General features: G+C 39.1%; 1 protein-coding gene across 1 annotated transcript in view; it reads right to left on the minus strand.

Annotated features, from left to right (window-relative positions):
• Positions 1 to 14,732, minus strand: part of TTC33 (tetratricopeptide repeat domain 33) — a 50,368-nt gene that overhangs the window by 7,674 nt on the left and 27,962 nt on the right. The window contains exon 3 of the mRNA XM_084304636.1: positions 3,414 to 3,545. Within this exon, the coding sequence (XP_084160762.1) occupies positions 3,414 to 3,545 (132 nt within the window). The remainder of the gene's footprint in view (positions 1 to 3,413; positions 3,546 to 14,732) is intronic.

The following is a 14,732-nucleotide window of genomic DNA, read 5'->3' on the forward strand; positions in this document are numbered from 1 at the left end:
AGTAGTAACACAGCAAGCTGCATTCTTCTAAACATCAAGCAGCAAGCATCCACAGCTGGTTCATATTTACACATCTTCACAATCCTGAATATCCTAGCTTTGAAAACGAGGGCTCAGCTCACAATGGGGTAAACTTATGTCACAGAATGGTTGCAGCTGGCAGTGACCTTGGGAGTCACCGGGTCCAACATCCTGCTCAAGCAGGGACACCCAGAACTGGTTGCTGCAGACCATGTCCAGATAGCTTCTGAATATCTCCAAGGTGGGAGGCTCAGCTGCTTTTAGCTGGTCATTCCTTAATGCTGCCTTTGTTGTTTTTTGTCATTTGTTTGGTGGATTTTTGTTCTTTTTTTTTTTTTTTTTTTCCAAACGAAAGCATGGGTCTCACTTTCTCTAATGGGAAGAATTGTTCTAATGAAGATATGAAGAAATTGCTACTGTTTAGACTGTCATCACCAATACAGTAAAACTCCCTTTTAGAAGCAAACATTTACAATTAGAGAAATATTGCAAGCTTGATTATACATTTCTGCAGTTTCTATATTCATGTTGCAGTTTACTCATAAGTGTGCTTTTACAAACTGGTTTCTAGAATTTAAGAAATTACTACATCTTACTTGAGTTGCAGAAATTAAGTTCTGCTTGTTTGCATTTGTCACTATTGATTTACCGTACTTACTAAATTCAGAAAAAAGAACAAAATATTTCTTGTAAAAGTTAATGAAAATGGGGCTAATTTATCTCATTCTGTTTCTTTTCACCAGTTTGACAAAAAAATCCTTCTTTTCATTTGAAATAAATGAATATCTTGTGTGGCACATTATTAGAGATTAGATTTGTTTGGAAGCCTTATTTTAGACAGGGGAAACAAGATCAAAATACAATAAATTGTTTTTCCTAAGAAAAGTGCATCATTTGTTGTGAAGTAATTAAAATGTTTACGACAGAACATTTGGCAGGATGTGGGTAGCAAAGAAACACATTGAGGGTTAGGAGGTGGGGGAAGAGAACTCAAATGATGAAACAGTAAAGCTGCTCTAGAGAAGAGCAATAATTCCCAAATCTCAAACATTACTAAAACTGATGACGTTTATGTTTTATTAGGTTTTCTTTGTAAAAAATATAATGCAGTGAAAGATGAGAAAATCATGAAAAGCTAATGGGAAGAAGATAATTACAACAGATCACTAGTTCAAGAAGCCTCCACAGGTTCATCAGCTGAAAAATCATTTAACCTGTTAAGACTTCTCCAGTCTTTTAAAACTCCTTAAGGAATCTTTTAGGATTCCTTAAAAATTCATTCATTTGAAAATAGTGAGCATTATACCTCCCAAAGCACTTTTCTGTATGAGAACACCTTCATCAGAAGACAACTCAATATGTCTTAAACACACAGAAAAGCAAAGTAGAAACATCCCATGTCAGAGCACTGGAGAAGCCAATGGAAGGGAGCTTACCCTCCCCTGGGATCCCTCCTTGGAAAACAAAGAGACAAAAGCATTCAGAGGGCACAACCTACCTGGTGGTAACGCCACCTGTCTCTCTCAGGCAGTAAGGTCAACAAAACATAACTACAGGTGCACCTACAGAAGTGTTTTGTTTCAGATCCATAATGTGCTTTGATGCAAATCTCTGACTGTTCCACTTAAAAGGATTTGGCTTGCATTGTGGAGTAGTCTCAGACAACATAAACTAGATTCCTTTGTGATTAAACTCGATGATGTACTCCGAGAGCACCTGAAGCTCCAAACAGAGCTAGTCTGAATTACAACAAAATGAACACTCTGTGGATAAGTCCCCAGCACAATTAACTTGAGATACCCACTTCTGTTGGCACGATGTGCCTATTTAATGCAGATGAAGCTTATAGGACCTGGTGAGCAGACCTGGTGGTATAACTAATAAGGGTAAATCAGTACCTATAATTTTCATTACTGTGATTGTAGCATTTTTTATAGAATAAGAAGCATCAGTTACCTTGCAGGAAATAACTTGGAATTTCCTGAGACTAATGTATTTAAAATCTCAGACATAATTTACAGTGACAATTTCAGTCACTTAAGGGAAAAAAAAAAGGATTTATAATGTATTTAAATGTATTTAAAATCTCAGACATAATTTACAGAGACAATTTGAAGCACTTAAGGAAAAAAGAAGGATTTATAGGTCGTTGATCCAGACATGACAGACCATCTGCCCTTACCTTCTACAACACAAAAGCAACAAAATGTCACCAGTTATTTGAGGTGATGCACATATGTATGGATTTATACTAAATATTTCATTTTATCATAGTGTGACAATATAAAGGAGCACACTACACACACATCTGCAAAGCTCTGCTTTTGCCTTATGTTATTCTCACATTTTGCGACTGCTTTATTTTATTTAGTACCACTATAATAAAAAAAAAATGTTTACACATGATTTGTTAGCCTCACTCAAAAAAAAAAAAAAATTTTTTTTATTCCTGAAAATTTTTCAGCCCTAACATTGCACCTTTCCAGAAATACTCTAATGACAAAATTATTTATTTCTACCAAACCGACATAAAGCTACTTTGTATTAGAACTAAAATCGAGCCAGTATCTTTTTTTCTTTTTTTTAATCTAAGAGTTTGTGATGAGTTATTTTTCAAATGGACTTTTCTGAATGTATCTGAATTTAGAAGTTCACTTTAACAGTGTGTTTCCACACTTTAACACGCAGAAAATTATTCCATTATAACCTGTAAACAGTGGGTGATTTGATGTGGGGGATGAGTCATCTGGTCACAATGTGGCCAAGACAGTATGATGGGACAGTACAGCTGCAGCTAGAGAAAAGATGCACTTGAGCTACTGCAGCACACCCCAGCCTTTTTACTCTCTTTTTAGCAAGCGAATCAACTTCACCCATCAATTGGAATCAAGAAGCCACAGGGAAGCGTGTAGGTGCATACATGATTTGCTGCACCTGAAGCTGGAAAGTAGGAGACAGGAAAAACAAAAACGATGCTGGATGTCTATTAACAGCCATGTATAAAACTGAGGCTGGATTATCACCTGGGACTTCACAGGACCTTCAGCTTTAAAGCACTGTAGCGGTACAGCACCCAGAATGTAGTATGTGCAGTTATGTCAACATATTGTTACATAAAGCCATCGCTCAAACACAGCATGTTACACAAAAGGCTTTCAGCTTGACAAGTCTTGCACAAGCGCAGTGACATAACCACAAAGAAAGCACTTGTGAAAAACAACCAAGTAGAGGACGTACTGACAATTAATAGCAAGAACCTTCTTCCTTGCCTATTTTCAGGTTATTTAAAGATACTGAGCTACCTTGGATATTTCTGTACTTTCATTCTCTCATGCACAAATCAGAGGATGCAGTTTATAATTTTAGCATATCGATGTTGTCGATTTTCCTACCAGTGCTATCTCTCCTAATCCAAGCTGGGCACGTCCCAAAGTCTGCCAGGCATCCCAGGAATGTGGGTTTCTCTGAACAGCCATTTCTGCTGCATGCACTGCTGGAAACATTTCATGTAATGACATCAGGACCTATGGCAGAAAAATAAGAGGAATAAGAATAAACAAACTGAAAATGGAATTAAATTTTCCAGGATTACACAAGGAACCAGCCTTGTTTCAGTAATAAGGACAGGTTTGTCTCACCCAGGTTTTTATAGTTTACAAGACAGTTGCCTAATCTAAGAGTCACCCAGTGTCGCTCCATAGCTCACAGAGAGAAACAGGAGTGCTACAGGATGATCTATCTGAACAATTTACGCAACTCTCCTAGAAGTAGATGAATTGCTTCTGAAGGCATCCATGTCTCTCCCTCCCGCCTACAAATCCCACATTCTGTAAAAGAATAACAGAACTGTGATATTACACTAGAGCAGAAACACACTGAGAATTAATCACAATACATAAGCAAGTGCTGTTGCAAAATGCCCGTGTGTTTTTTTAATAGAGAACCAAAATCTACCCAACACAGTTACAGTGCATGTGATACAACTACAGCAATAACCCTTGTAATTCAGCATGGAAACAACTGTAAAAATGATTATTTTATGTGGAGAGAAGGCTTTGCTATTGCAGAATGCTTTACTTGGATAGGAAGTAATCTACATAAAAACTGTTAAATGGTGGTTTTCTGAATCTGGAAATCTCATTTACTCAACAAACACTACAGGTTAGTGTGAGCCTGTTACCAAAGCATCCTGTCCCTTGCACTGAATCTCCATAACTAAGCCTATAAATCATAGCTAACAGCACATATCATGTCTCAAAGCTTGCTTTATTTTTCCAAGACCTCCATGAGACTGGCATGTTACCTGAAGACCTGCATCACTCTGAGATCATGATTTCAGACACCCGCATGCTATGGTGATAGATAACAGTGTAAGAAACAAATGAGAACTGCATTCCAACAGTATGATGAAAATATGAACCACACAAGTACGACTCATGTGTGGGCAACCACTTTCTTCCCAACTGGTTAACCCAGAAGCATGACAAATAATATCAGAGCACATTCTCACTGCTGCTGAAGAGTAAAATGCAGTTATTTAATCTTACAGCCCCATGATATATTGAACAGACAAATATGAGCGTAGCATAAAGGAAGATTCAAATGCAATTATCTTGATTTAATTAATCAATTAACTTTAATTCACAAAGTACTCGTGCAGTATGAGGGTAACTGGAGTAGAAGACTAAGAGAGCTTTACTTCAGAAAGTAACCCTGCACACAAGAAACACGATAAACAAAGCTTCCAATAAAGCCTTTGGATCCATACCTCTGATATTTTAGTAAGATTATATTTTTCTGGAGAGTAATTGCATGGTTTTGCTTTAGTTTGATTTAACAGACTGCACACTGGAATTTAAAGTACCTAAAAATCTTTAAACACACTCCATAGCTGTATGTCATGTCACTGGCATTTCTCCCTTTTTTCTCTTAATAGTTCCCAACAACTGTACTTTCTCAGGAAAGTTTGTAATGAATATTATTTATTTTTCTGAAACTTTCAGTTCAACTGATTTTTTGTGTGCAGCTTCTCCTGTCTGCAGCAGATCCATGAATTGAGTCAAACTGTTACCTGAGGAGAGGTGTACATCCTACCAAGATTAAACAATTTTGTACCCCTCAACTAGCTTTTACATTCATCTCTTAATGTATTTATTCTCATAATAGAAAACAAATCTAAGTATAACATTACTTGAACGATTTTATGCATCTCAGACTATTCAGTACTTTTTACAAGTACTTTCTACTGCAACTACTCCAAAACATCATTACAAATATAAATATAAATAAATTCTCATCTCTGTGCCTGGCAAGATCATGGAACGAATCCTCCTGGAGGCAATGTTAAGGCACATGCAAGAAAAGGAGGTGATCTGGGACAGCCAGTATGGCTTCACCATGGGCAAATTGTGCCTGACTCATCTGGTGGCCTTCTGCGATGGAGTGACTGCATCAGTTGACAAGGGAAGACCAACCAACGTCATCTACCTGGACTTCTGTAAGGCCTTTGACATGGTCCCACATGACATCCTAATCTTGACATTGGAAAGATATGGATTTGAAGGGTGAACCAATGGATAAGGAATTGGCTTGATAGTTGTACCCAGAGTGTTGTGGTCAGTGGTTCTATACCCAGGTGGGGGCTGGTGATGAGCCTTGTCCCTCAGGGTCTGTCTTGGGACTGGTGCTTTTCAGTATCTTTATCAATGACACAGACAGTGGGATCGAGTGCACCCCCACCAAGGTTGCAGATGACACCAAGCTGAGTGGTGCAGTGATTCAACAGAAGGAAGGGATGCCACCCAGAGGGACCTGGACAAGCTGGAGAAGTGGACCCACATGAACTGAATGAGGTTCAACAAGTCCAAGTGCAAGGTGCTGCACCTGGGTCGGGGCAACCCCAGACATGAGCACAGACTGGCAGAAAAACCCACTGAGAGCAGCCCTGCAGAGAAGGACTTGGGGGCTCTGATGGACAAAAAGCTCGACACGAGCCAGCAGTGTGTGCCTGCAGCCCAGAAGGCCAACTGTGTCCTGGGCTGCACCAACAGAGGGGTGGGCAGCAGGTGGAGGGAGGGGATTGTGCCCCTCTGCTCTGCCCTGGTGAGGCCCCACTGGGAGTGCTGCGTCCTGGGCTGGGGCCCCCAGCACAAGAAGGATGTGGGGCTGTAAGAGCAGGTCCAGAGGAAGGCCACAAAGATGCTTGGAGGGCTGGAGCACTTTCAGAAAGGCTGAGAGATCTGGGGCTGTTCAGAAGAAGAGAAGGTTTTTGGGAGACCTCATTTTTTTTCAGTACTTAAATGGCACTTACAAAAACGACAGAGAGTGACTGTTTGGTCAGATAATGACAGGACAAGGGGGAACAGTTTTAAACTAAAAGGCGGGAGGTTTAGATAGAGGTTAGAAGGAAACTCTTCAAAGGGTAGTGAGGCACTGCAACAGGTTGCCCAGAGAACTTGTGGCTGCCCCATCCCTGGAGGTGTTGAAGTCCGGGTTGGAAGAGGCTCTGGGCAACCTGATCTAGTGGGTGGCATCTCTGCCTATGGCAGGGGTGGTGGAACTGGGTGATCTTTAAGGTCCTTTCCAATTCGAGCCATTCTATGAGTCTATGAAGGTTCTTTTTCTCTCTCTTAAGTCCTTTCACATTGTTTTGATTCTATTCTCTTCATTGTTGGTTTCCTTGATCCCTATATATCGCACTATAATGAACCACTGTTCATTTGTTTTTTAAAAAAAAATAAGACACAATGAATGAGTGTCTTGTTCAAAGTCTTGAGCTCAGTTCCAACTGTACACAAATTGATTTTATCCTCATTTTAAGAATTTATGTTTTTTGGTTCATTTATCTGGTTTTGAATACGTTATTTTTACTTGATCAACCATGGCATGAACATAATGGTCTAGTTTTCTGTTTCTCAGAAAGACGTCTCCAGGTCTTCTTTCATCTCAACGCAGATGCTTGAAATACTTGAGCTGATCTATTACTTTTTCCTTCAGATATGTGACCAAAACAGGAATCTGTCAACCGGTAGCAGTCCCTACACCTGTATTTATTAGAATACTTGCAGCCACTTTGCTGTATTGTATCTTCTCATTGTTACAGTCATTTGTTGTAATTGTACGTTTGTTTAGACTTGGATATTTAACTGTATTGCCAGAATTATTCTGAAGAAAACTGGGTGAAGTAACTTACCCCCAAATGCTCTCTCTGAAATAACCATGCTCTTTGATTTGTTTTAATTCCTTTCAGAAGGAACTCCTCCATGTGCAGAACGTATCTTTTCGGGAGCTCTATGGTACTTAGTACAACAAAGCTCTTGACCTTTTCTTAATCTTTTTCGGACTACAGTACAATTGACTCTAAACCACAAGCTATAATCAGCATGAATCCAGACACACATACAATTACATTACTTCATCAGCTGCTTTGTGTGATCTCTTTTGGTTCAATTTATATTGACAACTATGTTCATGTATTTTTGGTAGAATTTTTTTTTTTGGACAGAGATTAATAGTTGTCACTCTCTGCTATTCTCTGCTAGTCACTTCTAGCAAATGCTCAGATTATGAGTGTAAACAGTAACAAGCAAGCATTATTTTATTGGTCGTAAACTACTAGAAATAATTAGACTAGTCACCCAGCATTTCTTTAAAATGGACTTACCTTCAAAAAAAACAAAACAAAACAAAAAAAAAAAAAAAACACTAGTTCAGTTGCATTAGGGTATTTTTCAATAACCGGATAAATAGCATGATGCTTCAGAGAAACTACATATCTCTCAGAAAAATGCACTGATATAACCTTGTCATTTGAAAGGACAAAAATATCAAGCTTTTACTTGTCATAATTATTCTTGGAAAAACCTCCACAAAGAGACAATCTTATCAGCAAAACAGGTCTTTTTTTTCCAGCAAGCTATGAGGGAAAAGGGCTGTTTTGCCAGAATCACCTCCCTGTAAAGTAAGGATCAAGATATGTGCCTATTTATGAATGTCCCTTTTAGGAGCTGACACTAAGATTCTGTTCCTTTTCTGTTACTAATTTCTTGCATGAAACTTCTTTTGCAAATTTCATTAACAAGATGGCACTCAAGCTTCACAGTTAAGTAACCTCATTGCAAATTTTATTTTCCAGTTACAGTGAATGCAATTCATTAGAAAACATTGTTAAAGCTAATCAATTAGAGAAGAAAACAAAATCTTACAAAACAGAAAAAGCTCTCTCTTTCCTATGGACATACTTCCATCTAGTCATTTTTAATATATTTCTTATAAAGCTGTTCAGTAGGTGGCTTCTCTGAGGTTATTTTATTCCAACACAGACATACAATTATCACATGCATTGAAACAAAGAACATCTATGTCACTATGGTGACTTTGTTTAATAGGTCTAGCTTAAAAAATAAATAAATAAAAAAAAGTGAGAGTGGAGAACTTTGTGAAGGAAAAAAAAATCAAATATTGCAACAGTCATCAGGAGACTGACCAAGTGAAAAAATCCAGGCAGTAGCATGACCTGTCCTGTGCTACCCACAATATTTTGGAAGTGTTATGAATCCGAATGAGTCCTCACTTTAGATGAGATCAATGGCTCGAAGCTGAATCACTATATATAGACACATTCCAAGTCCAGTGAAAATGACCCAATTCCTTCTTCCACCCAGAAACCAATTTTGAACTAGTCATGAATAAAATTCTTCCTACCTGTAACCAGTTCACATTTACCCATGCCACGAAGCAACATCTGTTGTACCATACAACAAAACCTTTTGTTATGGACCTTTCTGTAATTTTTCAAAGTTTTCTTGGTAAACTCTTTTTACTACATCCCAGTTTAAAAAAATAAATAAAATGAAACTCCCTACCATTTATACTTGCTCACATTGTGATCAAAGAAGAGAATTACAAACTCAGTTAGGTTAGTAGGAACCTCTGGAGGTCATATAGTCCAACCTCCTCAAACAAAGACTGTTAACTTCAATCTGGTTGTTCAACATCAAATAAACTAAATAATTCCAGTTTCTTCCGAAATCTTCAGAAAGAATAATCATTTTCACTGAAAAGTGTTTTTTTTTCTTCCTCACGTAAAATTGGAATTTAACTTGCTGTCATTGGTAAGCATTGCCTTTTACTATTTTGGTGGACACTTCTGCAAAGAATCTCTCTCCTCTGCTACACACAGCACCTCCACCCTCCCACTAGGTAATAGAGATCTTAGGAATCATAGAACCTCAAAAAATCCTGAGTTGGAAGGGACCCACAAAGATCATTGAGTCCAACTCCTGGGTCCCCTAATCAGACCATGTGTCTGAGAGCACTGTCCAAACACCTGAACTCCAGCAGCTCAGTGCTGTGCCCACTGCCCTGGGGACCCTGTCCCAGAGCCCAACCACCCTCTGGGTGCAGAACCTTTCCCTAAGCCCCAGCCTGACCCTCCCCTGTCCCAGCTCCATGCCGTTCCCTCAGGTCCTGTCCCCAGAGAGCAGAGCTCAGCGCCTGCCCCTCCGCTCCCCTCGTGAGGGAGCTGCAGGCCGCCATGAGGCCTCCCCTCAGCCTGCTCTGCTCGGGGCTGAGCAAACCAAGGGACCTCAGCTGCTCCTCATATGTCTTCCCCTCTAGACCCTTCGCCATCTTCATAGACCTCCTTTGGACACTGACGGTTTCATATCCTTCATAGATAGTTATCTGTGAAGTTTATATCTTTGCAGATGAAATAAACCAACCTATCTAGAACACTAAAATATTTATTTGCTTAGTAGCTTGCACTGTGGAAGTAACACCAGTACATTATATAATTACAGTACATCACAAACTGGTTAATCTCAATCAACGCAAATCAAGAACAACTAAAAATATTTTGAACACAACTATATAGTCAATATAATGCATACATCTGTAATATTGACAAAGAATACATGAAGAATTCAGCAGTTCATATTCTGAAGTTCATCCAGTTCCACAGAGGCCAAATACAGGTCAAGGACAGCACAAGAACTTCAGAGACAGCAGATGCTCTGCCCCAACCCTCACAGTGAATCTCCTCTTCAACTTACACAGGTACAGCATTTTGCACTGTAAGCATGACATGCCATTTTGCTTAGAAGTAATATTTGTTTTAATTAGTAAATTTCTAGACTTTTTTTTTTTCTATTCACAGAAATGTACAATGCTATTTTTAAATCGATTTATCTCAGCAGTTAGTAGCAAAGTTTCTATCTGTCATGAGAAAATAGGAGTATAAGACTGCCTTTTGGAAGAGTACATTAAATTCAGTTCAGACTGGTTCGTACCTACACAGTTTAGTGACTATAATAGCCACATTAGCCAAAGGCCTGTTCCAGCAGAGGGATTCTAGTGGGCCTGGGGAAAAAAAATAATAATAACCACATTCCTCTCTTATTTTCTTTATTTATTTTGCCATGGTATCCGTCATGAACAGGTTGGCAGCAGTCATCACCATAAATTGATCTTTTACCACCGTGTCTGGTTCCAACTGATTGTCAGTAATGCAGAGCTTGTATTAAGCTAAATTTATAATTCCGTAACAAACATATCATTGCTAATGACCATATATGTGACCAACTATATATAAATCAGCAATTATCAGCTGATTTGTTAACTTAAACTACTGATTATGAAATCTGGCCATTTCTTAGAAACTTTATAATTTCTTAAGCACAAAGAGGGAAAGAGGGAAGTTGAAATTATTTCTTCATTGAGCTATGAATTTCTTAATCCTTAAGAACAAGGGTGGAACAATTTAAATATCAATATGGGCTTGGCATACAAAGAGAGATATGCAGTTGAAATCCTGATCCTGTTCAATGAATGCAAATTGAGGATGCAGGGCTGTACAGAAACTAGATCCTCAGACAGCTGATAAATAGCCAAAAAGCTTATTAAATTTACATAACTTGAGCTGGCAATGCATGCTTGCAGCCCGGAAAGCCAAATGTAACCTGTGCTGCATGAAAAGCAACATGGCCAGCAGGGCAAGGGAGGTGATTTTCCACCTCCACTCTGCACTCGTTAGACCCTACCTGGAGTCCTGCACCCAGCTCTGGAGCCCCCCCCAGCACAAGAAGGACGTGGGGTTGTTGGAGTGAATCCAGAGTCCAGATGATCAGAAGGCTGAAGGCACCTCTCGTACAAAGACAGGCCGAGGGAGTTGGGGTTGTTCAGTCTGGAGTAGAGAAGGCTCCAGGGAGACCTCATCACAGCCTTCCAGTACCTAAAGGAGGCCTACAAGAAAGCTGAGGAGGGACTCTTTGTCACGGGGTACAGTGACAGGACAAGGGGGAATGCCTTTAAACTAACAGAGGGGAGATTTAAATTAGACATTAGTAAAAAAGTTCTTTGGTAAAAAAAAAGGATGGTGAGGCACTGGAACAGGTTGCCCAGAAGAGCTGTGTATGCCCCATCCCAAGTGTTCAAGGTCAGGATGGGGGCTTTGAGCAACCTGATCTAGTGAGAGGTTTCCCTGTCCATGGCAGAGAGTGGGAATTATCTGATATTAGAGGTCCCTTCCAAACCAACCCATTCCATGATTCTATGATAACCGTTTTTGTATGTTTGCATTTGTATTCACACATTTCAATACATATCTATATCCTATTGCATGTGCACTTTAGGATTCCTTTAAATAAGCTATTTTACATTTACTTTGAAATACGTTACTTTAAACCTGACATGCTAAGAATATGTTAAGGCATGGCAAAACAAATAGATTGATCCTGTCCCCCAAATATAGAGGAATTCATGTGAAGTCCATCAACGTTAAACTATTATGCAGATCCCAGAAGAACTGCAGGAATGCTTTCATAGTTGCACAGGGCGTTCCAGAATTTGTTATCTGAGATCTCTGTGGTACAAGTATCACTGCATGAGTAACACTAGCCAGGTGAATTCTCAGGAATCGTGCCTGAATCCCAAGTAAATTCATTATATGTACCATGGCTCTTTGACACCTCTCTTGCCCCAAGAAGAGAGTCCTGGCTAGTCTGCTGTACAAAAGTTCAGACCCTAATTCACACATCTCCTTCATGCATGCTCCTCCATCTTTGTAATTCAAAGCAGCAGTGAAATAATGCAATGAATGTTTAAAAGCTTAGGCCTCAATGAATTTCAAGCAGTCTAAGAGACTACATTAATGTAGGTGGGCTTTATGCACTCCTTTGAGTATGATACCAAGTATCTAATACCAGAATTAATACAATGGGTGTTAGTTTTGCCAAAACAATAAATAATTGTAATAATACAGAACTGAACTGCTTGCATAAACATTTACTGGATACTCAGTGTTCTTGCAACAGGGAAACAATTTACGCTGGTAAGGGAATATAAGCTATATAAATTGAAACATCTTGCATGAAAAGGAGAACAATATGTGCACCCCTAACCTCTCAACACACCATAATCATCTGTTTTTAAAGGGATCAAAGGGTAGCTGAGAGCGATGGAAACAAACTCATCTACTTTTATGGGTTTTGAACCAAAATACAGTTGAGCAATTCCACAGCTCCCATATGATTTTCTGGAAACACTCTTAATGGAACTGTCATTGACAATTGAAAACTTTAAATGCTATTTCCGTTCTTCAGAAATTAGGAAAGACATTTGTCCCACATCAGTTAAAATAGGGATCTTTAAGTCTTTCCATAAATATTTACAGATTCCTATTGTGTCATTAGTGTATTTTTCTGAGCTGCATATTAAACAGGTTATTTAAGATGTTGTTTTGCTGCCGAGAAAGCAAATGCTGATGAACTGGGGAGCTGCTATATAACCCAACTCAAGATAATCTTCATAAACCTAACAGGATACACAGATATTCAGACCCATTAAAAACATCCCATCCTATGTTAATTCTCAAAAAGCATGACTCACGGGGATACTTTTCTTCACAGACAGAAAATCAGTATAGACTATAAAGAATCTTTGCATATAGTGCAAAGTCATTCTTAGCATGAATCACTACCTCTAATACACGACTTGCATCAAGACAGGCGGGTTTTCATGGTCCCAATACTGGTCAAGCCATTGCTGAAATTGGTGTACAGCTTTCTTCCAAATCTGGAGCTACCTAAACTTCCTCATTTAGCTACACAGTAATAGCTTCAGTATTTGTGCTGGTGTGATGGATTGGAGTTACATACTCAGCCATAAGACGGTATCATTTAAATATGAACCACAATATTTTTGGAATGACTTAACATATTCCTATTTTGGCAAAAAGTGGACTTTTACAGCTCATATTAGTGCCTTCAAAAGTAGAAAGGTATCAGATTACACATTATACTAATCAGCTTCCAGTAAGCATAAGTCATACCGCAAACAACATCTGTAATAGTTATTTGCATGTACTAAAGAACTACTGCCAATTTACAAGATTAAAAAAGAGGTTTTGTTGAAAAGATTTAAGAAATAATTTTACAAATGTACACTATTTTGCACATAAATTTATCTTCTGTTACACCATGAATGAGAATATATTATGTAATAACAAAAAGTGAAACCAAAGGGAAACAGTGCAACTGTCCAGCTGTGCTCCCTTCTACACGAAGATGAGCTGGAAGTGAAAGCCTGAATTCCCTCATTCTTTCAGGTTTTTTCCTCTCCAACAGTATTATGACAGGCAAAAAAGTTTTACAAGCCAAATTACAGTCACACAGCTGGTTTCTGAGCCCTTCCTGGTAAGCAGGGAAGCAATGTATCCTCTTCCTCCAAGTCACTTACATATTCCTCAGTCTGGAAAAGAGAAGGCTGAGGGGAGACCTCATCATGGCCCACAGCTTCCTCATGAAGGGGAGCGGAGGGGCTGGCGCCAATCTATTCTCTTTAGTCACCAGTGATAGGACCCAAGGGAATGGAGTGAAGCTGCAACAGGCGAGGTTCAGGCTGGATATCAGTAAGAGGTTCTGCACCCAGAGGGTGGTCGCACACTGGAACAGGCTCACCAGGGACATGGTCACGGCACCAAGCCCGTTGGAGTTTAAGAAGAGCTTGGACTATGCTCTCAGACACGTGGTCTGAATTTTTGGGTAGACCTGTGTGAAGCCAGGAGTTGGACTCCATGATCGCTGTGGATCCCTTCCAACTTGGGATATTGTACGATTCTATGGTTCTATATACCTTGGTCATTTAGATGAAATATAGAAGGATTGGGAGTGCCAAGCATGCAACCACACGTCAGTATTAGGTATTGCATCTGGAGTACCAATTGAATGATGATGTAGTAAGCACCTGTTTGCACAGGTCACTCCACACCCTAGTCCAGACCTTGGTAAGCTAACAATTCCCTGTACTCCCGTTATTTCCACTGCCTTTTTCAACAGAATACTCTTGAGTAGGACACAGAAGAAACAAATTGCAAAATAAATGCTACAGCAAAAACATTCTGCATAAAGGAGCCAGCAATAAAGCACTCGAATCATCTCTTCTTAAGGTATCTTATCAAGATATCAGCGATATCAAGATATCCTACTATGTGGTCTGTTTTACTCAAACAAGAGTTAAGTTTTTATTTATAGCCAAAAAATCTGTAGGACTGATAAAATTTTCGAATCTTCCCACCCACACCACCCAAGATTTTCACCCCGTATATACATATATGCTGATAAAGTAATCCAACAATACTCAATTTATTATTTTAGAGAATCTAACTTTTTTCAGTTCACTGACAACATGAGAGAAGTTGTGATAACATCCAGAAA

This window comes from Netta rufina (assembly GCF_964035555.1).
Source record: "Netta rufina genome assembly, chromosome: Z".
NCBI classification, from domain to species: domain Eukaryota; kingdom Metazoa; phylum Chordata; class Aves; order Anseriformes; family Anatidae; genus Netta; species Netta rufina.